The following is a 27669-nucleotide window of genomic DNA, read 5'->3' on the forward strand; positions in this document are numbered from 1 at the left end:
TTTACACAGAGGTCTGTAAACTCAAGTTGCACAGACAGACGTGTAGATTCACACAGAGGTCTGTAGACTCAACTTGCACAGACAGACGTATAGATTCACACAGAGGTCTGTAAACTCAAGTTGCTCAGACAGACGTATAGATTCACAGAGAGGTCTGTACACTCAATTACACAGAAAGACACGCAGCTTTACAAAGGGGCCCATAGACTCAGTCACTGACAAGGTTGGACAGAGGCTGAAACTCCATTTTGGGGATGAAAATCTGAACTCGACTGTGATGTTCCCCAAGGAAGCAGGAACACGTGTAATGGCGGATCGTTTATATACACATTTGTACCCGAGACTGAGACACTCAGAAACCCACAGACGCACACAGAAACCCACAGATAAACACAGATACCTTCAGACAATTATAAAGACGTAGATTACCTCAAAGAGACCCACACGTATGCACAAAGATGCACATACATGCATAGTAACTCATAGGCTTGCACAGAGACCCTACAGACAGATGCAGAGACACACGCACATGCAGGTACTCACAAACAGATGAAGAGACTCACAGAAACGCAACGAGACCCACAGATACTCACAGAGAACCAGAGACACTCAGAAACGCATAGATACTCATACAGACCAACAAACGAGCACAGAAGCCAAAAAACACTCACAGACACATACAGACACACACAGAAACCCGAGGATGCCCATAGAGACACAAACACATAAAGAGGCCCAAACATTTTGAGACACCCACAGATACTCACGCAGTTCCAGACACGTTGACAGAGACAAATAGACACGCATAGAGACCCGCAGATGAGCCCGAAAACCCACAGACACACGCAGAGACCAACAAACACTCATAGAGTGTGCACAGAGACACAGACACGTATAGAGACCCACAGACATGCAGGGAGAACCACACATGAGCACAGAAACCCACAGACACACGACGAGACCCGCAGACACTCAGGGAGACCCAAAGACCCACACAAAGCCCAACAATGACAAAGATCCCCCATATAGCCTTAATATACTGTAGGGGAAAGTGCTGTTAGCGAGGAACTATTGAGGCCGGAACGGTACACGACGGGGTGGGTGGCCAGCACCACGCCCGACCGCCTTTGTCTTCCCAGTGGCAATTTATAAACACTGCACCAGGTCCTCATTTTAGACTAAGGGAGGCCCAGGAACAGTTCAGATAATCGTCACCGGTGTTGGCCGTGAGCGGGAATCGAACCCGGGTCGCCGGGTTCATAGCGCAGCGCGCTAACCGCTACACCACCGCTCCCCAAAGATCCACACGAAGCCCAACAGACACGCACAGAGACCCACAGACACAAACAAAGATCCACAGCCACGCACAGAGCCCCACGTATGCACGCGGAGACCCATGGACGCACAACAGGGACTCACGGGCACCCAAAGAGACTCACAGATGCCCATGGAGGCGTAGAAACACGCAGAGAACCACCGGCACTCCTCAGGGACTCGCAGATACTCGCAGACACTTACAGAGACTCGCACAAGGAGCGGCTTTGCTACTCACCACTGCTCCTGCGAAGAAGGACGAGGATCAATGTCCAGGAGACGGCGAAGCCCACGGCCACCGCGACCCTCGCGGTCGTCGCCCCCGTAACCTCCATGGGGCTGCCCTTAGTGGGGTGCAGCTCACACAGGCAGCTGTTGCAGTGGTTCTCAACAGCTCCTTCTCCTCCTAGTCCTCCTCATCCTACTCTTCCTCCTTCTCCTCCTCCAGCGCTGAAGCAGACCGACAGCGCTAGCCAAACGAGGCTGAGTAGCATCTCGAATTTGCGGTATAGCTTGGCGTCGTCTGACTCGCTGCGTGGCTGCTGCTGCTGGCTGTGGCTTCTGTGTGTGAGGTCACACTGCAGCACGTCACCGGAAAGGGGCGGGGCCTCGACGACATCCCCGTGACGACACCCTAGAACGACAGTCACGTGGGCTGCTGCCTGCACGCACCGTGTGTTGTCACTGGTGGTGGGTGTTACTAACACTGCTGGTGTGTTATTAACACTGGTGGTGTGTTATTAACACTGGTGGTGTGTTATTAACACTGGTGGTGTGTTGTTAACACTGGTGGTGTGTTATTAACACTGGTGGTGTGTTACTAACACTGGTGGTGTTTTGTTAACACTGGTGGTGTGTTATTAACACTGGTGATGTGTTATTAACATTGGTGGTGTGTTGTTAACACTGGTGGTGTGTTATTAACACTGGTGATGTGTTATTAACATTGGTGGTGTGTTGTTAACACTGGTGGTGTGTTATTAACACTGGTGGTGTGTTGTTAACAGTGGTGGTTTGTTATTATCACTGGTGGTGTGTTGTTACCACTGGTGGTGTGTTATTATCACTGGTGGTGTTTTATTATCACTGCTGGTGTGTTATTAACACTGGTGGTGTGTTATTATCACTGGTGGTGTGTTAATATCACTGGTGGTGTGTTATTAACACTCGTAGTGTGTCGTTAACACTGGTGGTGTCTTGTTACCACTGGTGGTGTGTTGTTACCATTGGTGGTGTGTTGTTAACACTGTGGCCGAGAAGACCTGAAGCTTCATGTGGAGCAACAGACCAGGTAGCTTTCACACAGCATTACGCAACAGATGAAAAGATAATGCCTCTGCTGTGAAACTGGAACCCGCCATGAGCACACTGCCCAGGTATGGGAAACTCTCCACTCTCTCCACAACTGCCCTATCACCGATTGGGAGATGTGGGGGTGGAGTGTCCGATGGTACAAAATACCCAGGCAGGTGCTTAGTTTTAGTGGGGCTGATGGTAAGGCCCCACCTCTTTGTGGCACGCTCCAGGTTCAACAGCAGCGTCTCCAACTCCTCCTCTGAGTGAGAAGCAATTACCAGATCATCGACATACATCAAATGGTTTACCGATACGGGAGCCATCCTTTAACCGCACCCGGGCATCGATCATTCTCCCGTTGTATTTGTACCAGATGGGAATTCCCCTGTTACAGCCATCGAAAGCTTCACAAACTACGTGTTCGAAATAGATGTTAAATAATGTGGGAGCCAGAAGACATCCCTGTCAAACCCCAAGGTAAATGGAATGGCTCCGACTCCTGGCCACGCAGTTTTATCTGGGCCCTCTAACCATCATGAAGGTCCTTCATGATTGTGAGCAGAGAGTAAGCGACTTCCAATGCACGAAGAACGACTCAGAGCCCAGGCCTACTGATGGTATCATAGGCCTTGACCAGGTCAATAAAGCAGAAATGTAGGTCTTGTTAGAATTCTCTACACATCTGCTTTAGCAGACAGACATAAAACATGGCATCTGTGCAGGACCGCCCTTTCCTGAAACCGCATTGGGGCTCCGTAAGGTTCTGCTCAGCGTGCCTGGCAAGGCGATGTTGAATAATCCTTACCAGGACCTTTCCCGGCACACTGAGGAGTGAGATGCCCCTGTTGTTCTTACAGTCTGTGCGGTCCCCCTTCTTAAAGAGGGGGACCACCAAGGCATCCTTCCAATGTTGCGAAACCATCTAGTGGTCCAGACTGTTATTTGATGTCATGTAGGGCAATCTGTGCACAAACGTCACCATCCCTCAGCATTTCTCTTGGGAGATCATCTCTGCCCAGTGCCTTCCCTGGGTTCAGACTCTGGATCACCTTCAGTACTTCCTCAACAGATGGCACCTCAGCCAGCCACTCACGGGGGTGACTTTTTCTTCCAATATTTGTGGCACTGCAGCGTCAGCAGGGTCATCCCCAAGTTGGGCCAAGATGTTTTCCAGGCTGAGGGATTTTTCCTCCCCCAGGACCTCACAGAAATGCTCAGCAAATCTGCAAACCTTTTCCTGGGGGTCAGAGATTGGATCGCAGTTTTTTCCCCTAATGATGGTAATAGGTAAGGCACTGCAGGTTATTTTTGATGGAATTAAAGAGCAATTTGTGATCGCTGGCCGTTGAGGCGGACTCCATCTCCTCAGCAACTCGCGACCACCACCCATCCTTGCAGCGCCTCACGGCTCTCCGACTTAAGGCTGCGGTAAGCCTCCTCATTCTCTGACATGGGATGCTGTAGTCTATGAGAGTGGGCCTGTCGCTTTTTGTCAGCCAGCTTGAACACCTCCTCTGTCAGCCAGGGTCTCTCGGGAGGTCTGAACCGTGTACCCCAAGCAGCCATTGCAGCTGCATGAGCCACAGTCACAAACCTCGCCTATTTCCCTTCGACATCAGGAGGAATGGGGGACGATGCCAACCCCAGCCGCAAGCGAAAATTAAATTCTCGCTTGTAACTTTCATCAGCTAGCTGAGACCATGCCACTATGGGTGTGAATGGGGCCTGGGTGTACCCACCACTGGAGTGGAAGAATGGCAGGAGCATCTTACAGATGAGAAGTCGATGGTCAGTGGGGAGATCAGCTCTACGGTAGGTCCTGGTGTCAAGGATATGGGCCCACATCCGCTGATCCGTCACTATGTAGTCCAGCAGATGTTTTTGCTTGGACCCGGCATACATCCATGATGTTGTGGATGTGCCGATGTCAGAACAGCGTGTTGGTAATTACAAGCCCATGGGCTGCACAAGAATCTAGCAGCCTCTTGCCGTTGTTATTGAGCTTATCTGGCCCATGCCTGCCAATCCCTCTAGACCAGGTGCCAGCATCATTAATAACTCGGCAATTGAAGTCACCCAACAAGATTTCTCTATCCTGAGGGGCAACTTTAGCTAGCACCTGTGACAGGAGGGCATAGAAGGCATCTGATTCATTGGCCTTGCCTGCATCCCTCCACGAATGCTCGTCTTCAGTGGGGGCATAAGAAACCACGACCACCACTCCTCGCCTCCGGTTGATGGGAAGGGAAGCCCAAAGTAGCCTGGTGCTTACAGATTCCCACACCTCACCACCACGCTCCTACACCCCCTTCATTATTTTGTTAAGAAGAGCCACTCCTTGTTGGTTGGCAGTCTGCTGCCCCGAGAAGAGGACTGTGCACCCCTCATGGTGGCAGGAGCCAGCGCCGGTCCACCGGACCTCCTGAATACCACAGAGATCCAGGCGGTGCTGGTCCAGCTCCCGACAGAGAAGTGGCAGCCTCTCCTCCGCAGTGAGCGTTCGAACAAACCACGTGGCCACACGTAGTGGTTTTTTGTTGTTTCTGGCCAGGAGACGTCTTAGATGCCTGTCCCCCTGGGGCCTCTGGGACAAGCTTATTAACTACATTTTTCCATCGTGGTTTAGCGGTAATTAATTGAAGGTGGAAGGGTTACCAGCCCCACCCATCCAGAGCCCCCTTTTGACCTCTGTCGTGGTCACAAACGCCATAAGAGGAAAGGCCAATCGGAATGCACCCACTCACCCACTCACTCAGCCACTCGCTCACTCACTCATTGATTCGTTCGCTCACTCAAACAGCCACTCAATCACCCAGCTGTCCACACACTCACACACTTATCTACCCAGCCACCCACCCACATGCTCACTGACTCATCAACCCACTCACTCACACACCTACCCACTCACCTATTCATTCACTCACCCAGTCACTCACCCACTCACACACTCACCCACTCACTCGCTCACTCACTCACACATCCACTCACCTCTTCATCCACTCACTCACCCTCTCGCTCACTCACACACCGACCCACTCACTCAACCAGCCATCCACACACTCACACACTTATCTACCCGCACACCCACACGCTCACTCAGCCCTCCTCCTTCTCCTCCCTCCTCCTTCTCGACGCCCACCCACAGGAAGGGAATGTAGGACAGATGAAGATTTGTCCACACTTTGATGCACTGCCATCTCCTGGCAGAGTCACGATCTTGCTTCCTCATCAAAGCCCATCCACAGGCAGAAGGGAGTGAGATGGAACAGATGGGGATTAGTCCACAAACTCTACTGTAACACCACCTTCTCCTGGCAAAAACACAATGTTTTGAAAGCAAGATGTCAAAAGTGCAACAGTACCGCACGGGAGGCAACAATCTGCGTCCAATATTTATTTGTCAAACGTTTAACCATCAACAACAAAACGCAGAATGTTAGCATCAGTCCAGCTGTCTCCTTGTGTGTGTGTATGTGAGCCGCGTTTCAGTTCAGGCCTGTCCTTATCAGCAAGGTGCGGGGCACAAAGTATAAGTGGGCGGGAGAATGGAGAGGAAGAGGTGGGGCCTATGTAAGAATGAGCGGGGCCTTGGGAGCAATGGGGCCTCATCAGGCAGAGTTTGGGATGTCGATGGCGATGCACAAGTTCCGTTGGTCTCCTTGGCCTCCTTTGCAAGCAGCAGGGGTGGATTTGAGGCCAGCAGTGGCAGTCGCAGGGGTGGTGGCAACGTCGATGGTGGCGGTCGATCCGCCGGCATCGTCTGGAGTTGCCATGGTGGACTTGCGGGCGGTGGCCCACCAGTGAAAGTTCCGGTAGAATTTTCGAAATCTATTGGCCCTGGTGGCTTTGCCACGGGCAGAGGTGGTGGTGGTGATGGTGGTGGTGGTGGCGGCGGTGGTGGCGGCGGTGGCGGTGGCATCAGCAGAGGCCGTTCTGCCAGGGGCAGCCGGCGTGGCGATGCCGGTGGATGATTTCCCGGTAGCGGCAGCCGACCGAGGCCGTTTTATCACAAATCTCGGCATGGCGGTGGTTGGGGTGTCAATGCCGGTGACTATTTCCCCAGCAGCAGCCAACCGAGGCCGCCTTATGACAAGTTTCGGATTGGTGGCGGCAGCTGTGGCGGTTTCATCGACGGCGGCAGCGGTCGAGGAATGGTGCGATGTGGCGGATGTGGCGACCGTCATGTCTCCAGCTTTGGCGGTGGAGCCTTCGGCGATGGCGGCGGCTGTGGCGCTGGCTGGGATGGCGGTGTTGCCATTGGTGGTGGCGGTGGCTCCGACAGCGGCGGCAGAGATGCTCTCAGTGGCAATGCCGTCAGCATCGTCGGCTCTGACGTTGAAATTGCCGATGCCAGACACGAGGGCTGTCAGCTGAGCTTTGGTTTTGCGCAGCTGCGTAAAGAGGCCCCCCAGGTCGGGCTTCCTGGCCTCCTCCGCCTGGAGCAGGCGACGCTGCGCCTTGACTTTAGTACGGAGCGCCACGTTCTCCCGTTCGTAGCCTGGGATGGGCGGTAAAAATCGGCATTCTGTCAGTCGCGGCAGGAATAACTGATTACACATCAGGGCATTCTTCTTCATTGTCATTGCTGCATTGCTAATGGCAGCCCCCTGGTGTCCCTTCCTGCGGCCCTTGACATGCGGTTCTCGACAAAACACAAATGTGGGAAACACCCCATCGTTGTGCTGTCACAAACCCCAATGGTTTGAAATGTGCGGCATGCCATCACATTGATGTCTTGTCGGCGAAAGTGACTCTCTTCTGAAAAATGGTGAAGCTCACTACATCGGGGCTGTGAAAATGTCGGCGCCCCGTGAGCAATGTGCTGTCTGACGAGAGAGACCGGCACACTGAAGTCGCATATGAGGGCTCATCGAACTCACATAGAGTGCCCTAGAATCAAGTTGCACAGACGGGTCCATAGATTCAACCAAGTTGCTCAGACAGACGTGTAGATTCACGCAGAGGTCTGTAGTCTCAAGTACACACAGACAGACGTATAGATTCACACAGAGGTCTGTAGACTCAAGTTGCTCAGACAGACGTATAGATGCACACAGAGGTCTGTAGACTCAAGTTGCACAGACAGACGTATAGATTCACACAGAGGTCTGTAAACTCAAGTTGCTCAGACAGACGTATAGAAAAACAACACAGAGGTCTGTAGACTCAAGTTGCTCAGACAGACGTAGAGATTCACACAGAGGTCTGTAAACTCAAGTTGCTCAGACAGACGTGTAGATTCACACAGTGGTCTGTAGACTCAAGTTGCACAGACAGACGTGTAGATTCACACAGAGGTCTGCAGACTCAAGTACACACAGACAGACGTATAGATTCACACAGAGGTCTGTAGACTCAAGTGGCACAGACAGACGTGTACGTTCACACAGAGGTCTGTAAACTCAAGTTCCTCAGACAGACGTGTAGATTCACACAGAGGTCTGTAGAATCAAGTTGCTCAGACAGGCGTGTTGATTCACACAGAGGTCTGTAAACTCAAGTACACATAGACAGACGTGTAGATTCACACAGAGGTCTGTAAACTAAAGTTGCACAGGCAGACGTGTAGATTCACACAGAGGTCTGTAGACTCAAGTTGCTCAGACAGGCGTGTTGATTCACACAGAGGTCTGTAAACTCAAGTACACATAGACAGACGTGTAGATTCACACAGAGGTCTGTAAACTCAAGTTGCACAGACAGACGTGTAGATTCACACCGAGGTCTGTAAACTAAAGTTGCACAGACAGACGTATAGATTTACACAGAGGTCTGTAAACTCAAGTTGCACAGACAGACGTGTAGATTCACACAGAGGTCTGTAGACTCAACTTGCACAGACAGACGTATAGATTCACACAGAGGTCTGTAAACTCAAGTTGCTCAGACAGACGTATAGATTCACAGAGAGGTCTGTACACTCAATTACACAGAAAGACACGCAGCTTTACAAAGGGGCCCATAGACTCAGCATCGTCGGCTCCGACGTTGAAATTGCCGATGCCAGACACGAGGGCTGTCAGCTGAGCTTTGGTTTTGCGCAGCTGCGAAAAGAGGCCCCCCAGGTCGGCCTTCCTGGACTCCTCCGCCCGGAGCAGGCGACGCTGCGCCTTGATTTTAGTACGGAGCGCCACGTTCTCCAGTTCGTAGCCTGGGATGGGCGGTAAAAATCGGCATTCTGTCAGTCGCGGCAGGAATAACTGATTACACATGAGGGCATTCTTCTTCATTGTCATTGCTGTATTGCTAATGGCAGCCCCCTGGTGTCCTTTCATGCGGCCCTTGACATGCGGTTCTCGACAAAACACAAATGTGGGAAACACCCCATCGTTGTGCTGTCACAAACCCCAATGGTTTGAAATGTGCGGCGTGCCACCACATTGATGTCTTGTCGGCGAAAGTGACCCTCTTCTGAAAAATTGTGAAGCTCACTACATCGGGGCTGTGAAAATGTCAGCGCCCCGTGAGCAATGTGCTGTCTGACGAGAGAGACCGGCACACTGAAGTCGCATATGAGGGCTCATCGAACTCACATAGAGTGCCCTAGAATCAAGTTGCACAGACGGGTCCATAGATTCACCCAAGTTGCTCAGACAGACGTGTAGATTCACGCAGAGGTCTGTAGTCTCAAGTACACACAGATGTATAGATTCACACAGAGGTCTGTAGACTCAAGTGGTTCTTAGGGGAGGTGAGTTGGGTGAGGGAGCGTGCAATCTCGCTGAATCCCTTTACAAATCGACGATAATACGTAACTTCATCATCGCCATCCTCCTCTTTCGACAACTAAGTTAATGTGGCCATCAACAACCTAACATCGTTCAAGTGTGCGGACGACGGACAGAGTCTTGTGGTGAGTACGGTAGAATATGATACACGTTACGATATGTTCAATGCATGTATGATAACATAGCTCTAGCGATTTCATTTCAGGTTTACCACGATACGATACACGATACGTACGTTCAGTGTATGTGTAAAGTTTTTATAGCAGATAGGATTGTTTCCTGAAAAAAAATATTTCTATGAAATTGCAGTTCATATAGGTAGGCTAAGAATTTACCTTGTTTTTTTATACTTTTAAATTTTACTGTGCAAAACAGTATTGTAATTAATACATACATACAGTACATAGTGTATACAGTACGGTACTGTAAATTGCTCTGTTTTGCTCAATTATCACCATTCTTTAAGACTCCTGGGTCGGCTAGGGCCATCTTCGACTTACGATATTTTCGACTTACGATATGTTCGTCGTAACGCATCTCCATCGTAAGTCGGGGACTACCCTGTAATTGGCCATTGCTATGAATGTCCACGTGGTGGTGATGATGACGACAATGGCGATGAGCCACTTGGCTTGAGCTATCATTTGTGATGGGCAGGTCGCTTCTGAATAAGTAATATTAAAATTTTTTTTTTTTTAAAACACGCTTTTATGAAATGTACCGTACTCAATTTTGATTTAAAGCTTTCGTTACTGCAGTGATTCATATTCTTGGTTCTTTCGGTAAAGTCACGTTGAAGGGAAACTGTAAAATAATAAAATATATATGCTTGTGTTGCAGTCGAAACGTCGTGCGAATTTTATTGTTTTATATATTTTATTATTTTATTGTTTCCCTTCAACGTGGTGACTTTACCGAAAGAACCAATTAAATGTACCGTACTAGTAATGGAAGAACTCCACCACGACTCCAGGAAGTGGCCACGAAGCTTGCCAGTAATGTAAGGGGACCCGTGGTGATTTACAGCCAACGTGAGTTGAGCGTGGACAGTTAGACCCAAGCCGAAACATAACATGTACAAAATAATGTTTAAAATATAAATATTTTGTAGTTTAATGATATAATATGGTATTGTCATCAGTATGACATAAGTATATACCAAGTGTGCAGTCGATAGCACATTGGGAAGTGGGTTGAGTTACAAGATTTGAGGATACAACAACAGAGTGAGTTAAATAAAAGCGCGTAAAATAATAAAAATGAAAGTGAATGGTTAAGAACCAGGCTACAATCTACAATTAAAAATAAAAAATAAGAAAAAGTATGTAAAAAGAATAATACAAGTAAAACTAAACTTTTATTTTATCTTAACAGGTAAAGCCTACTGAGCTATCAGCTGTTTTTTCAGAAGCGACCTGGTCACAAATGATGGCTCATTCCACCGAGACATTTAAAGCAGCTAAATAATGAAAATGTCTGTTTCTAAATGAGTGAAGGCCTTCTGTGAATATTTTATTCGATTACCCGTGTGAATTGTAGAAAATAGTAATTTATAAAATATAAAAATTCAACCGTGCCCCGTGTGAGGATCGAACTCACGACCTTCAGATTATGAGACTGACGCGCTACCTACTGCGCTAACGAGGCCCCGGCGGCCAACGGAGGGCGAGGAGCCTTCTTATGAGCAAAGCCACCGCGAAACATCGTGAATCTACACGGGGTCGTGAGCCGTCGTCAGTAACCCACTCGCCCTGCACAACTGACGTCACGGCGCGGGCCTCGACACATTCCACGGGTCCTCAAGATAAACGTGACCGCGCCCTGACGTCACTCGAGGGGGAGAAACATGACGTCACTATTCGGCGGGAGAGGGGGGTGACGTCGGTGTGGGTACATGGCGGGGTGACGTCATGTGACGTTGTTGGGGGGGGGGCGGGGCGTACCCTCGTGACGGCTACGCTCGCCGCTGATTGGGGCGGTGCGAACCCCGGAAGCGCAGATCAGCTGAGCGCGCGTGACCCTCGGACTCTCCCCACAGCTCCCAGGTAAGGAGAGAGACAAAGAGAGAGAGAGACAGGGAGACACAGAGACAGGGAGACAGAGAGAGACAGAGACAGGGAGACAGAGAGACACAGAGAGAGAGACAGGGAGACACAGAGACATGGAGAGAGACACAGAGAGAGACAAAGAGACAGGGAGACAGAGACACAGAGACAGGGAGACACAGAGATAGACACAGAGACACAGAGACAGGGAGACAGGGAGACACAGAGAGAGAGGGAGACACAGAGACAGGGAGACAGAGAGAGACACACAGAGACAGGGAGACAGAGAGAGACACACACAGAGAGAGACAGGAAGACAGAAAGACAGAGAGAGAGACACAGAGAGAGACAGAGAGAGAGACACAGAGAGACACAGAGAGAGACACACAGAGAGAGAGACAGAGACACAGAGACAGAGAAACACAGAGAGAGACAAAGAGACAGAGAGACACAGAGACAGGGAGACAGAGAGACAGGGAGAGACATAGACAGGGAGAGAGAGACACAGAGAGAGACAGAGACACAGAGAGAGACACAGAGAGAGACAGGGAGACATAGAGAGACACAGAGAGAGACACAGAGAGACACAGAGACAGAGAGAGACACAGATAGACAGAGAGAGACACAGAGACAGGGAGACACAGAGACAGGGAGACAGAGAGACACAGAGAGAGAGACAGAGAGACAGAGAGAGAGACACAGAGAGACACACAGAGAGAGAGACAGAGACACAGAGAGAGACACAGAGAGAGACAGGGAGACAGAGAGAGACACAGAGAGAGACAGGGAGACAGAGAGAGAGAGACACAGAAAGAGACAGAGAAACACAGAGAGACACAGAGACACAGAGAGAGAGACACACAGATAGACAGAGAGAGACACAGAGACAGGGAGACACAGATAGACAGAGAGAGACACAGAGACACAGAGAGAGACACAGAGAGAGACAGAGAGAGACACAGAGAGAGAAACACAGAGACACAGAGAGAGAGACACACAGAGAGAGAGAGACACACAGAGAGAGAGAGACAGAGAGAGACACACAGAGACACAGAGATACACAGAGATAGAGAGAGAGACACAGAGAGAGAGACATAGAGAGAGACACACAGAGAGACAGGGAGACAGAGACACAGAGAGAGACACACACAGAGAGAGAGAGAGAGACACAGAGACACAGAGAGACTGGGAGACAGAGACACAGAGAGAGACACAGAGAGAGAGAGAGACAGACAGAGAGAGACACAGAAAGAGACAGAGAGAGAGAGACACAGAGAGAGACACACAGAGAGAGACACAGAGAGAGACACACACAGAGAGAGACACAGACACAGAGAGACAGAGAGAGACACAGAGAGACGCAGAGAGATGGAGAGAGAGAGAGAGACAGAGAGACACGGAGACACAGAGAGAGACAGGGAGACAGAGAGAGACAGGGAGACAGAGAGAGACAGAAAGAGACAGGGAGACAGAGAGAGCCAGAAAGAGACAGGGAGACAGAGAGAGACACAGAGAGACACAGAGAGAGACACACAGAGAGAGACACAGACAAACACAGAGAGAGACACAGAGAGACAGAGAGAGATAGAGAGACACAGAGAGACAGAGAGAGACAGAGAGACAGAGAGACACAGAGAGACACAGAGAGAGAGACATAGAGAGAGACACAGAGAGACACAGAGAGAGAGAAAGAGAGACGGAGAGAGACACAGAGAGAGAGACAGAGACACAGAGACAGAGACACAGACTTTGACTTTTAAACAACTTTTATTGCCGCCAGCAGCAAAAGCACTGGAGGCGATTTCGATACGAAATACACAAAGTCGCCAGCCACACAAATTAAAATAAACGTTACAAATCTACACACTGTGGCGCTAAAAGCACCGCGCACGACACGAAATAAAAGTCACGTGGTGGTGGTGGTGGGGGTGGTGATGGTGGTGGGGGTGGTCATCGTGCACGCCACGGTGACGAGCGAGCGCTTCAGAAGGTGAACGCGAGGGTGCCGTCCACGCTGGTACAGAGAGGGGCTTGTCCGCCCCCCCAGCGTCCGAAGAAGACGCGCTGCACATCACCGACACGTGTGTGTGGTACGTGGCGTGCTCCAGCCGGAGCCGTGCCTTGAGCAGGCCCCTGAACACCGGAAGCACCGCAGAGCAGCCGTCAGTGTCACCTTGCAGCATCTTTTTTCTCGTTCTGTACACCGCCATCTTCGCCTGAACACAGGCGAAGTTGGCAAGGTCATGGCGCTTGCTAGCCAGGTAAGGCACCACCCCATATATACGAAGCTGCCGCTGTTGTAGAAGGGTACCCCCAGTTTCCTGAAGATGTCCCCCAAAAGGCGGAACATTGACTTTGAGCCGCTGGCAGTGTAAGTACCGGTGGGGCAGATCCTCCCTGGCACCGCAGGAGATGCACCAAGTCTGTTACCCCCGGCGAGATTTGGCTGAGCCACGCGGCCGATGGAAATGTGCAGTGTGCCAACCTCCACCGGAGGTCACCGCGGCGTTGGGCTTCGGGAGACTCGTGCGTTTGTTTCCACTGAGGGGCGGCCGCAATGAGGGGAGAGAGAAATGGTCTCTCCATTTTGTGTCCGGTAGGTCGGCCAGGTCCCGGGAATGCAGCGCCTTGACACAGCACGTGTAGAGCGCTGTGTTTGGGGTGCTCTTGAGGGGCACGTTCATGCAGCCTCGGGGCTTCAGTAGCTTGCCGGAGTCGCTGTGGCCGGGGGGCTGCGCACAGGAGAAGCACAACTCCGGGAAGGAGGAGGAGGGGGGTGGAGGGCCGCCACCGTCTCCCGGTGCCTCCAGCTTCAGGCGCAGCTCCTTAATGGCGCGGAAGCTGACGTCCCGCAGCAGCTTCTCCACGGCGAGCGTGGAGCGGAGTCCTGCGGTGTTGGCGATTTCAGCTGCGGCCTTCCACTTGGGCTGGTGGGGGCCTGCACGAGGTGGAAGACTGTCCCGCAGCCCTGCCGATGTGAGGCGTTGAGCCAGGGTCCCTCTCTCCTCTGATCCCCTAGAAGAGGCCGTTGCAGAACAAGGCTCGTTGAGGAACCGCGCGAGGTCGTAGTGCGCGCGCGTTCCACTCCACTCGAAGCTCCGCCACGCGTCCAAGAGGCTCCGGTGATAACCTGGCAGCCTCGTGTAGTCGACCAGGCTCAGGTCCATCAGGAAGAGCTCCTTTCCGTACCCCAGAAACCCCCCTGCATTCCTCAGCAGGGCGAGGGCCGGCGACTTCCAGGGTAGCTCCTCCCGGTCGCACGGCGGCCGCCTGACCGCCACGGGCCTGAAACTCGCGACCCCGGGGGCGGCGACGTCCACCAGACCTTGGCCGCCCTCGGTCAATCGGCAGGCGGAGGACGCCCGGCCTGAGCCAGTTGCTTCCCGTGCCAGACGAAGTGCGCGAGTGAGCGGTCGGCTCTGGTGAGTAGCCAAGCGGGAGGCTGGAGGGGCCTTGGGTCTTGTGCCACAGCACAGACGCTGCCAGGGCGTTAGCGACGAGCACTCGGCCACCGAATGACAAGTGCGGAGCGAGGCGTTGCGCCCGCGTCAGTAATTTAGCCTCCATCGTGTCGGCCAGCTCGGTCCGGTTGTTCAGAGCGACGTCGTCACGTGGTTTCCCCACTGTGGTTTCCCCAGGTAAACCCCCAGGTACTTGACTCCGTCGTCCCGCCAACTGACTCCTCCTGGGAGGAGCACAGAGCGAACGCCGCCTCGCGACCCCAAACACAGTGGGGGGCCTCGCACTTGGCTCAGTTGGCCCTGGCGGAGGAGACCCCCCGACTCGTACATTGCAACCGCCTGGCAGAGCGCGGAGACGTCACACGCGTCGTTGAGGACGACGCATCATGACGTCGTCGTAAGCCGAGAGCCTGATGACCGCGTTCTCAGGTCCCGGGACTTTGAGGCCAGACAGATTTCGTCTCAGGTGGCGTAGCAGTGGCTGAATGGACAGGGTGTACAGCAGCCCCGAGAGGGGGCATCCCCGTCTGACCCCCCTCGTCACAGGGAAAGGGGACGCCGAGCCGCTGGTTTATCTTCAAGAGGCTGGATGTGCCCCCATGTACAGGAGCCTAACGTGCGAGATGACGGGCTGGCCAAAACCGAGCGACGTAGGAGTTTGTCCAGGTACTCGTGGCTTGCCCTGTCAAAGGCCTTCTGATCTAAAAAGAGGAGGCCCAAGTCCACGTTGTGCGCTTCTGCAAGGGAGATTACGTCTCTTGACCGTACCGATGTTGTCGTATTTGCACCGTCCGGGGATGCAATGCGACTGTTCCGGCAGGATCAGCTGACCCAGCGCTGTTTTGAGACGGTTTGCCAGCACCTTGGAGAAGTTTTTGGTGTCAGCGCACAAGATGGTCACGGGTCGCCAGTTCACGAGGAGACGCAGGTCTCCCTTCTTGGGTAGCAGGGAGGCCGCCGCTCTCCTGCAGCTCTGTGGGAGTTCCCCCTTCTGCAGGCTCTCCGTCAACAATTGCAGTAGCGGAGGGCCAAGCCCATCCCAGAAGGCCGCGTAAAAATCAACCGGAAGGCCGTCAATCCCCGGGGCTTTACCAGCTGCGAGCACCTTTCACAGCGGTGTGGAGCTCCTGCTGCAGGGTGACGGGGCTGTCCAGACGATCCCGCTCGGGGACTCCTAAGGTCAGGCCCCCCTCCAGTAGCTCCCGGACAGCCCGTCGCGTATGGTTTCGGCGGCGAAAAGTCGCGAGTAGAAACCCCTGGCGGTCTTGGCGATCTCGCCCTCGGATGTTGCCATTTGTCCATCTGGGGTTCGCAAACTGGAAATGTTCGTGGCGTTGGCCGGTGCTTTGTTTAACCGGAAGAAAAACTTAGAGGGAGAGTGACCATCTTGCGACAGGCGCTGCATCTTTTTGCACACAAAAGCGCGGCGCGCCCGCTCGTCCGTGATGGACCTGAAAAGCCGCTGCTTCTCCAGCAGCGTCTCACCCCGCTGTGTGCCCTGGGATGGGCTCAGCTCCGCCTCAAGCGCCAGCAGCTCGTTCTGCAGTTGGCGCGCCGCCTCGTTCTTGGCGGCGGCGTGCTGGCTCATGAACCGCTGACAGAGAGCCCCTGAACCTGCGCCTTTGTGTTGTCCCACCACGGCTGCTGGGAGCTGAAGCTGCCTTTGGCAGGCAGCCACTGAGCCCAAAAGGCTTTGAAGGTTTCCCTGAAGTCGGCGTCGTCAAGCAGCTCCACGTCGAGCCTCCGGTAGGCGCTGTGGTGCTCCGCTCTGGGAATTCTCAGCAGCGCAGAGACCAGGCGGTGATCGTAGAAACCGGGAGGGTACGATTTTACCGTCCCCCGAGCAGGTGAACGCCGCCAGCGTTGACGTACGGTCGGTCGAGCCCGGCAAGTCTCATCCCGCCTTGAGAGCCGCGGCACCAGGAGCACTGCCGCCGGGCCGGATGCCGCGGTCGCCGCACGCCACGCAGATCCAGCCTCCGCACGAGGTCGGCTAGCGGCCGTGTGGACTCGGGGTGAGGCTCGGCGTTGTTGCGGTCGAGAGCCGGGTCGAGGGTGCAGTTGAAGTCTCTCCCCCCACATGACGGCGAGCAACGTTGCCCGCATCGTCAGTGGCGAGCGCGTCCCGCAGCGCGCCGAAGAAGAGCTTCCTCTCGGGGGGGCCTTGCTCGGCGCGTACGCGTTGAAGCACCCGAGGCAAGGATTTATTCAGGACGAATTCGACAGAAATCAAGTGACCTTTGGCGATTAAAATTTTGATTTAAAGCTTTCGTGACTGCAGTAATTCATATTCTTAGCTCTTTCGGTAAAGTCACGTTGAAGGGAAACAATAAAATAATAAAATATATATAAAACAATAAAAATGGTCAATTCTGGTGCAAATTGCGAACCGAGCACAATCGCCATGCCGGCGAGGTTGTCCTCGGCGTGGCTGAAGAAGGCCTCGGCCGCCTAGGAAAGGCTGGCGTTGGGCTTCCAGAGTGGCGTCGAGGTGAGTTTCCTGGAGGAGAGTCACATCATGCTTTGTGTTCACCGACAAAGCGGCAGATCTGGTCCCACCTCTTGTCGCTGCGAGCGCTGTTACAGTTCAGACTGGCGACCTTAATAGCTGAAGCCATCCTGTAGCTGTGTGGTGGTGGTGGTGGTAGTGTTAACGGTAGTTGCGGGGGGCTGGGTTACTTCTGGGCAGAAGTAAGCTCCTCCTTCGCCTTTGCTCATGAGCGCATTTCAGGCGGTAGCATTCCCGAGTCGAGAAACCAAACCTGTCGCGGCAAATTTGTTGGGATGCTTCGAGGAAAGCGGTGAGGTCAGGGGAACGTGGCCCCTACCCTAACTTGACGCTTCCTGAAAGTTTCCCCGAGGAAGCTGTGGACGTCCCCGGGTGAGTAATCGCACTCGACCGTTGACTCGCGAGTAGCCGAGCTCGCTCACGTCGTCCTCTCCTCCGGCCTCCGACACCTCGTCGTCAGCGTCCTCCAGCTCGTCAAAACCGTGGCTCGGCAGAAACCTCGTCTGCCGTCGGTGATGGCAAAGGGCCTCGTCGGGAACAGGGTGGCCGCCCTCTGGTATTGGTGGAGGCTCTTTTGCTTCCCCGCGGCGTGGCGCGGGAAGCAAAAGACCCGGCCGGTGGCTCCTCTCGCTCTGAGGATGCCGGCGGCGGCGGCGTTGGCGGTCCTTGTCCCACCGTGCTGTCCTTGTCAACACCGTGCTGTCCTTGTCCCACCGTGCTGTCCTTGTCCCACCGTGCTGTTCTTGTCCCACCGGGCTTGGCCCTGCCGCTCGCGCGAGGCGACGAGGGTGAAGCCCCCCCCCCGCGCGTCGCGGGATGGAACGTTCCAAAATGAAAGGTCGCGAATCGCAGCGGGGAAAAAAATCGCACCGGGGCAAACACCTTTTGGGAAGCGTTGGGAACGTCAACGCCGGCGTGCCGCTGGCCTTCTTCCCCCAGTGCCTGCGAAGAGACGGTGGGCCGCGAGGCCCTCCGTCTCGTCGTCCACGAGCAGAGTTGTCGAACAAGACACGGTGGGGGGTGCCTCGCTGTCCTGCCCCGCGATGACGCCGCCCGCGCTCGCGTTCGTGTGTCGCGCGCAGCCCCGGGAGACCGCCGTGACGGCACCCCGCCGTCGGCTGACGGCGCCCCGCCGCGCCCCCCTCCTCCTCGACCGTCCCGCCGCACCGGCGGGATGGCGGCTCGCGGGGACGACCAGAGGGCCGCGTTGCTCGGCGCGGGCGGACGGGCGGAATGCTCCCCGGGCCTCCCGGCGCCCGGCGCGGGATCCGTGAACGCGCCGGCGCTGGGCGGCGACGGAGGAGGAGGAGGAGGAGGAGGAGCCGAGGGAGGGACGGCAGCAGCTGGAGCGGTGTTCATCGTGGTGAACGCGGCGCTCGGCGCGGGGCTCCTCAACTTCCCGGCGGCATTCGGGGACGCCGGCGGCGTCGTGGCCGGATTCTCCCTGCAGATGGTGAGGCCCTGGTGTGGGTACAGAGACACCGGGCGAGACAGAGACACCGGACACCAGAGAGACACCACAGAGACACCGGGCGAGACAGAGACACCACAGAGACACCACAGAGACACCGGGCGAGACAGAGACACCACAGAGACACCACAGAGACACCACAGAGACACCAGGCACCACAGAGACACCGGGCACCACAGAGACACCACAGAGACACCGGACACCACAGAGACACCACAGAGACACCGGACACCACAGAGACACCACAGAGACACCAGACACCACAGAGACACCGGACACCACAGAGACACCGGGCACCACAGAGACACCACAGAGACAGAGACACCACAGAGACACCTTGCAACCAACCCGGGTTTGTGCATCGCATCATTCCTGCTTGTCCCCCCCCCACCACCGCACCGCCTCGCCTCGCCGCAGGTGCTGCTGGTGTTCATCGTGAGCGGCCTGCTGGTGCTGGCGCTGTGTGCCGGCCGCTCGGGCGCCCGCACCTACCAGGAGGTGGTCCGGGCGCAGTGCGGAGCGCACGCCGGCGCCGTCTGCGAGGGCTGCATCGCGCTCTACACGTTCGGCACCTGCGTGACCTTCCTCGTCATCGTGGGCGACCAGCTCGACATGCGTGCGTCTGCCCGCTCCGCCGCCGCACCAGCTCACGTTCTCGCTCGGACACCCGCCCGCCTGTTCGCCCGCTCAACGGCTCACTCGCTCGACCGTTCACCAGCTCACGTTCTAGCTCAGCCACCCGCCCGCCCGTTCGCCCGCTCACTCGCTCAACCGTTCACCAGCTCACGTTCTCGCTCAGCCACCCGCCCGCCCGTTCACCCGCTCACCCGCTCACTCGCTCGACCGTTCACCAGCTCACGTTCTCCCTCAGCCACCCACCCGCCCGTTTAGTCGCTCCCTTGCTCGCCCGACCGTTCACAAGCTCACGTTCTCGCTCAGCCACCCGCCCGCCCGTTCACCCGCTCACCCGCTCACTCGCTCGACCGTTCACCAGCTCACGTTCTCGCTCAGCCACCCACTCGTTCGCCCGCTCGCCCGCCCGCTCGCTCGCTCGACTGTTCACCAGCTCACGTTCTCGCTCGGACACCCGCCCCGCCCGTTCACGCCCTCACTCGCTCGACCGTTCACCAGCTCACGATCTGGCTCAGCCACCCGCTCGCCTGTTCACCTGCTCAACGGATCACTCGCTCAACCGTTCACCAGCTCACGTGGTCACTGAACCACGTGCTCTCCCGTTCACCCGCTTACTCGCTCATCTGCTCACGTGGTTCCTCAACCTCCCCTGTTCACCCGTTCGTATCTATGTGTGTGGGTACGTGTGTGTGTATGTGTGTGTGTACGTGTGTGTGTGTATGTGTGTGTATGTGTGTGTGTACGTGTGTGTGTACGTGTGTGTGTACGTGTGTGTGTGTATGTGTGTGTGTATGTGTGTGTGTGTACGTGTGTGTGTGCGTGTGTGTATGTGTGTATGTGTGTGTGTGTATGTGTGTGTGTATGTGTGTGTGTGTATGTGTGTGGGTACGTGTGTGTGGGTACGTGTGTGTGTGTATGTGTGTGTATGTGTTATGGGGAGCGGTAGTGTAGCGGTTAGCGCGCTGCGCTATGAACCTGCCGATTCGGGTTCGATTCCCGCTCACGGCCAACACCAGTGACGATTATCTGATCCGGTCCCGGGCCTCCCCTAGGTCGACTCAGCCTCAATGAGTACCTGGTGCGGTGTGTAAACATTGCCACTAGGGAGACAAAGGCGGTCGGGCGTAGTGCTGGCCACCCACCCCCTCGTGTACCGTTCCGGCCTTCATAGGTGCTCGCTAACAGCACTTGCCCCTACAGTCTGTTAAGGCTATATGGGGGATCTTTATCTTTGTGTGTACGCTCTCACTGGTCCACCTGCTCACTCACCCACTCATTCAGTCACTCACCAGTTCAATATAGAATGTCTATCAAGTACAAAGTAAGTCTTTTCAGACCATTATCTGGGCCACCGCAGTGGCCAGGAGATGTTAACTACCTCCCACGGTATACAGGAGGTCATGGGTTCGATCCCGACCCTGACGCACGGATGATTAAAGTTTTCATCTTCTCCCCGTGGTCGTGTTGGATTTTAACTTTTTTTTCCCCCTCGACATTTAGAAATGTCCGTTTAGTGTATTCGGCCGCTGTGCATTTCCACGCGATAAGCCACTTCGTTGAGCTATCGTTTGTGGACAGGTCCCTTCTGACAAAGAGGTGCATCGCTGAGTAAACGAGATATAGTTCAATGGTTAGCATCTGGTATCAGCCCAATTGATGATCCACCCCAGTGAACAGCAAGGTAGGGTATTCCTTAGGTCACGAATTTGCGATCCGTGATTTGCATCTGGAACTCGACACGACTGCTGCACCGAGAGAGATAAAGCGATGAGATGAAGTGATAAGAGAAGCATCGGCAAACGTTGGGTGTGCGATATTGGTGGCCGGTATCACTCTACGGGAAATGTTCTGTTCACGAGCATCTCCGGAATGTATCTCTCGCGAATATTGAGGGAATACTGTACTCACATTCTTAACTCGCTTAGAAGTAGCACGGTTCCTTTGGTGGTTGTGTAGTTGTGGTGGTTGTGTAGTTGTGGTGGTTGTGTAGTTGTGGTGGTTGTGTAGTAGTGTAGTTTTGTAGTTGTGGTGGTTGTGGTGTTTGTGTAGTAGTATAGTTGTGTAGTTGTGGTGGTTGTGTAGTTGTGTAGTTGTGGTGATTGTGATGGTTGTGTAGTGGTGCAGGCCGTGTCTCACCGTGCCTGTGTAGTGATGGTGGTTGTGGTGGTGGTTGTGGTGGTGGTTGTGGTGGTTGTGTAGTGGTGGTGGTTGTGGTGGTCGTTGTGGTGGTTGTGGTGGTGGTTGTGGTGGTTGTGTAGTGATGGTGGTTGTGGTGGTTGTTGTGGTGGTGGTTGTGTAGTTGTGTAGTTGTGGTGATTGTGATGGTTGTGTAGTGGTGCAGGCCGTGTCTCACCGTGCCTGTGTAGTGATGGTGGTTGTGGTGGTTGTGTTGGTTGTGTAGTGGTGCAGGCCGTGTCTCACCGTGCCTGTGTAGTGATGGTGGTTGTGGTGGTGGTTGTGGTGGTTGATGTGGTGGTTGTGGTGGTTGTGTAGTGGTGCAGGCCGTGTCTCACCGTGCCTGTGTAGTGATGGTGGTTATGGTGGTTGTTGTGGTGGTTGTGATGGTTGTGTAGTGGTACAGGCCGTGTCTCACCGGACTCACGTTGCGCCCGTGCCCTGGTTCTGTGATCGCCGCTTCACGATCTCTGTGGTCTCCGTGGTTCTCATCCTCCCGCTCTGCTTCCCCCGCGAGATTGGATTCCAGAAATACGCCAGGTGAGACGATGGCCATTGTGAACCGAATGGCACGCGCCTCAGCCCCAAGGGGGGTTCCCATCGGTGAAGACCCCCTTATGACAGAAGTCACCTACAAACTATTTATTGTTTGACCAGGTAAGGCACCACCACTGAGTCTCTGCAGCTGCGTTTTTTTTCAGAATTGACCCGGCCACCAACAGCCCAGTGAGAAGTTGCCTATTGTCACATGGTAATTTCAGAGCGAGCGATGTTGAGTCTCAATGTGGACGGGGGGAAAAGCGGAGGAACCGAAGAAAAATCCATTGGGACCGCCACGGGGCGAGAGGCACGCAAACTCCAAATACACGCCAAATATGCACCAGGCGGCGGGGTTTGTTGTGGGTTCGCCCCGAGTTTCTGGGACACAAAGGAGGTGTAATGATGATGTGGATGCTCACCCCGAGCCCTCATTACATTGACAGCGGCATCGTCTTTGAGCTGTGCGACGCCTTTTGGCGTCATCTGGTCGAGCACCAATTGGGTCGAGGCTCAAAAGAAAGCCATCCCTTGGTGTGGACCAATCAGTTTCAAGGACAATGCATCATATATATTATCATAGTGTGTTTTTTGTTTGCATTTTGATTGCGGGTATTGTGGTTAATACAGCAACATGAATCCTTGTAAAAAAGGTTTCAGTTTTGTTGCCAGAAAAAAGGGGGAACACCCCCTATTATTAGATTTGATTTTGGGACGCTGTTTAGGGAAACGCAAGAGACTGGGAGCAACCCTAAGGAAGCGAGAGAGAGAATGAGCGAGAGCAGGAGAGGAGGAGGCATCAGAAGAAGATTCTTTTCCATCTAAAGCCAATTGGGTTGAGACCACAATTTTTGCGAGGGGCACTCGGCTAGCAAAACAACAACAAAACAATCTCGACTTGAAGCTTTCGTGACTGCAGGGATTCATTTTCTTGGTTCTTTCAGTAAAGTCGCCACCACGTAGAAGGGGAAACAATAAAATAATAAAAATATAAACGATAAATATTTTATCGTGTTCTTTTTTATTTTATTATGTTTTATTTTTATTACTTTATTATTTCCCTTCTACGTGACTTGTTTGATTTTATTTCTAACTACGTGACTTTAGCATCAAAGCATTTCACGATTGCATATTTAAAATAAAAAAAAAACTTAATAATAATGGCAATTGCAAAGGTCCATGAGAAGTCCAAGAGACACAACTAAGAGATGGGTTCCAAACCCTTTGGGGTGCAGCAGCAACATTTAATTTCCCCCCGGATCCGTAACGTCGTGCAAAATCTGGGCAACTATTAAACGGACGTTGAGACGCGTGTCGCCGATTTTTAGGATTGCCCAACGGCAACGGACAACAGCTCGGACGGCGGAGAAAGAGCGACGTCTACGGGCAGTAGCCTCCTACGTGGAAATAGCCCCGCAAGTGAAAACGCATTCCTCTCTCGTCCAATGTCTACAGGCAGTAGCCTCCTCCGTGAAAATAGCCCCGCAAGTGAAAACGACCTCCCTCTCTCGTCCAACGTCTACGGGCAGTAGCCTCCTACGTGAAAATAGCCCCGCAAGTAAAAACGACCTCCCTCTCTCGTCCAATGTCTACGGGCAGTAGCCTCCTACGTGAAAATAGCCCCGCAAGTGAAAACTCCTTCCTAAATTGTCCAATGTCTACGGGCAGTAGCCTCCTCCGTGAAAATAGCCCCCGCGTGGGAAAACGCCCTCCCTCTCTCGTCTAAGGACATTTGCTCAGCCACGATGGCATGGAGGTCGCAGTGATGCGCCCTCGCATTTCTTCAGAGCTGCTTGTTGCTTTCGAGCTGTTCTCCTTCCACCCCGCACCTCCGATCGGCTACGCACGGCACGAAAAGAAGAGTGGTTCAGCATCCGTGGTGTTGAACGTGCATGGAGCAGGCACGGGCGAGGCCGCTTGCGTTTGCTGCGTACGAGCGATAGGATGACACGCGCTCCACCGCTTAAGTGAACACCCCTGCCACCGCGAGGGAACTCGTGCAGGTGACCCCCATCCCCTTGTACGACACCTGAGCCATCGGTAGCGGCTGCAGTGGCGAGGGCCGAGTGGGATTTAAAACACCTGTGAGCCACGTTGGCACCGATCCGTGAGGCGCTCGGCTTGTGTGCACTCGGAGTGACCCGGGGGCTCGAACCGAGGTTCTCAGTGTCTCTGGTTCTGTGTCTCTCACACGGCCGTCGTGAACCCTCTGAGGAAGAGGCAGAGAGAGGCTGGGTTCAAACCCAGGTTCTTAAGCGTCTTTGGCTCATTGTGTCTTTGACACTGCTGACATCACCGCTATGAACCCCCTGAGAGAGCGCGACACCCAGACTCATGGCTCGAACCCAGTGCCTCGGTGTCTCTGGCTCAGTCTCGGTGTCTCTGACGTGACCGTTATGAACCCCCGGGACGAGAGAGAGACCCAGACTCATGGCTCAAACCCAGGCCCTCGGTGTCTCTGGCTCAGTCTCGGTGTCTCTGACGTGGCCGTTATGAACCCCCGGGACGAGAGAGAGACCCAGACTCATGGCTCACACCCAGGCCCTCGGTGTCTCTGGCTCAGTCTCGGTGTCTCTGACGTGACCGTTATGAACCCCCGGGACGAGAGAAAGACCCAGACTCATGGCTCGAACCCAGGTTATCAGTGTCTCCGTTTATGTGTCTGTGATACGGCCTTTAATGAACCCCCTGAAAGAGGGAGACCCAGGTCTTGAACCCAGTCATTAGTGTCCCTGGCTCTGTGTCTCTCACGTGGCCATCATGAACCCTCCGTCCCCAGCTTGTTCGGGGTGCTGGGCACGTGGTACGTCACGGGAGTCATCATCGTCAAGTTCTTCCTGGGCGGGTACAAGCACGGGGAGATCATAACGAGGTGAGGGAGCGTCGCTCACCCACACACACTCCACCCCCACGCTCACCCCCACGCTCACCCCCACGCTCACCCCCACGCTCACCCCCACGCTCACCCACACGCTCACCCACACTACCACAGGGTGCTGTGTGTCACTGTCTCACTGTGCATCACCGTGTCTCACTGTGCATCACCGTGTCTCACTGTGCATCACCGTGTCTCACTGTGTGTCACTCTCTCACTGTTTATCATCATCTCACCGTGTCTCTCACCGTGTGTCACCGTGTCTCACCGTGTCTCACCGTGTGTCACTGCCTCACCGTGTCTCTCACTGTCTCTCAGGCCTTCCTCGCTGGCTGCTGTGTTCAACGCCATTCCGACCATCTGCTTCGGGTTCCAGGTATAAACCACAGGGGAACTCTCCCACTGACAATGGACATTCACTCTGAGCCATATGAAGCCTAAGGGAGCCTTGGTCTGGCTCTGTGAGCCTCAGGTACTTACTCTGAGCCATAGGAAGCCTAAGGGAGCCCTGGTTTGGCTCTGTGAGCCTCAGGTATTTACTCTGAGCCATAGGAAGCCTAAGGGAGCCCTAGTCTGGCTCTGTGAGTCTCAGGTATTTACTCTGAGCCATAGGAAGCCTTAGGGAGCCCTGGTCTGGCTCTGTGAGTCTCAGGTATTAACTCTGAACTATAGGAACCATTGTGTGTGTCTCTGTGTATGTGTGTGTCTGTGTGTCTATGTGTCTGTTTGTGTGTGTCTGTGTGTGTGTATGTGTGTGTGTGTCTCTGTGTGTCTCTGTGTGTGTGTGTCTGTGTGTGTGTGTCTGTATGTCTCTGTGTGTGTGTGTCACTGTGTGTGTCTCTGTGTGTGTGTGTCTGTGTGTGTGTGTGTCTCTCTCTGTGTGTGTGTGTCTCTGTGTGTGTGTGTCTCTGTGTGTGTGTGTCACTGTGTGTGTCTCTGTGTGTGTGTCTGTGTGTGTGTGTGTGTCTCTCTGTGTGTGTGTGTCTCTGTGTGTGTGTGTGTGTGTGTCTCTGTGTGTGTGTCTCTGTGTCTGTGTGTGTGTGTCTCTGTGTGTGTCTGTGTGTGTCTATGTGTGTGTGTGTCTATGTGTCTGTGTGTGTGTCTCTGTGTGTGTGTCTCTGTGTGTGTCTCTGTGTGTGTCTCTGTGTGTGTGTCTCTGTGTGTGTCTCTGTGTGTGTGTATGTCTCTGTGTGTGTATCTCTGTGTGTGTGTGTCTCTGTGTGTGTGTGTCTCTATGTGTGTGTGTGTCTGTGTGTGTGTGTGTCTCTGTGTGTGTGTCTCTGTGTGTGTGTGTGTCTGTGTGTGTGTGTGTCTCTGTGTGTGTGTCTGTGTGTCTGTGTGTGTGTGTGTCTCTGTGTGTTTGTCTGTGTGTGTGTGTGTGTCTGTGTGTGTGTCTCTGTGTGTGTCTCTGTGTCTGTCTGTGTGTGTGTGTCTGTGTGTGTGTGTGTGTCTGTGTGTGTGTGTCTCTGTGTGTGTGTGCAGTGTCACGTGAGCAGCGTGCCCATCTATCACAGCATGCGGCGCCCGACCCTGGCTCGCTGGGGTGGCGTCGTCACGGCCGCCACCCTCATCTGCCTCCTCGTCTACACGGGCACGGGTGAGCGTCACACCGCATCACACCGCATCACACCATGATGGAGGGTCACACCGCGTCACACCACGTCACTCCGTGTCTCACTGCGTCACACCGCGTCACACTGTGATGGAGGGTCACACCATGTCACACCGCGTCACACCACGTCACTTCGTGTCTCACTGCGTCACACCATGTCACACCGTGATGGAGGGTCACACCACGTCACACCGCGTCACACTGCGTCACACCGTGATGGAGGGTCACACCATGTTACACCGTGATGGAGGGTCACACCACGTCACACCGCGTCACACCGCGTCACACCACGTTACACCGCGATGGAGGGTCACACCACGTCACACCGTGATGGAGGGTCACACCGTGTCACACCACGTCACACCGTGATGGAGGGTCACACCATGTCACACCGCATCACTCCGTGTCTCACTGCATCTCACTGTGTCACACCACGTCACACCGCATCACACCACGTCACACCGTGATGGAGGGTCACACCATGTCACACCACGTCACACCGCGTCACACCGTGATGGAGGGTCACACCACGTCACACTGCGTCACACCGCGTCACACCGTGATGGAGGGTCACACTGCGTCACACCGCATCACACCGTGATGAAAGGTCACACCGTGTCACACCGTGATGGAGGGTCAGCCTGCGTCACACCGTGAGGGGTCATATATCTGAGTGGACACTCAGGCTGTGTGTCTCTACGTGTGTGTGTGTGTGTCTCTACATGTGGGTGTGTGTCTCTACATGTGGGTGTCTACGTGTGTGTGTCTCTATGTGTGTGTGTCTCTACGTGTGTGTGTGTCTCTACGTGTGTGTGCAAAACAACCCCCTACCTCCTCGCGGTGCCGGACGGGCAACTCTGTCGTGAACAGTGCTGTGGGGGGAGGTCCAATTTTGATTGGCTCCTCCCCTCATGGCATATGTGTCCACCACAGGGGATAAACGGGGGCTCTGGACGGGTGCGAGGGGCTGGTAACCCCTCCACCTTCAATTAATTACCACTAAACCACGAGTT

At 54.1% G+C, this 27669-nt stretch overlaps 2 protein-coding genes and 1 non-coding gene across 3 annotated transcripts in view; 1 reads left to right on the plus strand and 2 right to left on the minus strand.

Annotated features, from left to right (window-relative positions):
- Positions 1–5029: 5029 nt before the first annotated feature.
- LOC142906671 (uncharacterized) lies at positions 5030–11163 on the minus strand. The gene is made up of 2 exons (XM_076054947.1): positions 10972–11163; positions 5030–8761 (listed from the first exon to the last, which is right to left on the minus strand). The coding sequence occupies exon 2, from the start codon at positions 7191–7193 to the stop codon at positions 6219–6221; it is 975 nt and encodes a 324-aa protein (XP_075911062.1). The 5' UTR covers positions 7194–8761; positions 10972–11163; the 3' UTR covers positions 5030–6218.
- On the minus strand, positions 10913–10985 carry TRNAM-CAU (transfer RNA methionine (anticodon CAU)). The gene has a single exon. It is a non-coding gene; the product is annotated as a tRNA-Met (tRNA).
- Positions 11164–11297: 134 nt separating the features above from the next.
- Positions 11298–27669, plus strand: part of LOC116957026 (sodium-coupled neutral amino acid transporter 7-like) — a 32770-nt gene continuing 16398 nt past the window's right edge. The window contains exons 1-7 of the mRNA XM_032978942.2: positions 11298–11383; positions 18436–18806; positions 19242–19440; positions 22031–22172; positions 24949–25041; positions 25363–25420; positions 26527–26641. Coding sequence (XP_032834833.2) covers positions 18528–18806; positions 19242–19440; positions 22031–22172; positions 24949–25041; positions 25363–25420; positions 26527–26641 — 886 coding nt within the window. The 5' untranslated portion in view covers positions 11298–11383; positions 18436–18527. The remainder of the gene's footprint in view (positions 11384–18435; positions 18807–19241; positions 19441–22030; positions 22173–24948; positions 25042–25362; positions 25421–26526; positions 26642–27669) is intronic.

Source organism: Petromyzon marinus, chromosome 69 (genome assembly GCF_048934315.1).
Source record: "Petromyzon marinus isolate PM22_M1 ecotype Great Lakes invasive population chromosome 69, UKy_Petmar_22M1.pri1.0, whole genome shotgun sequence".
NCBI classification, from domain to species: Eukaryota; Metazoa; Chordata; class Hyperoartia; order Petromyzontiformes; family Petromyzontidae; genus Petromyzon; species Petromyzon marinus.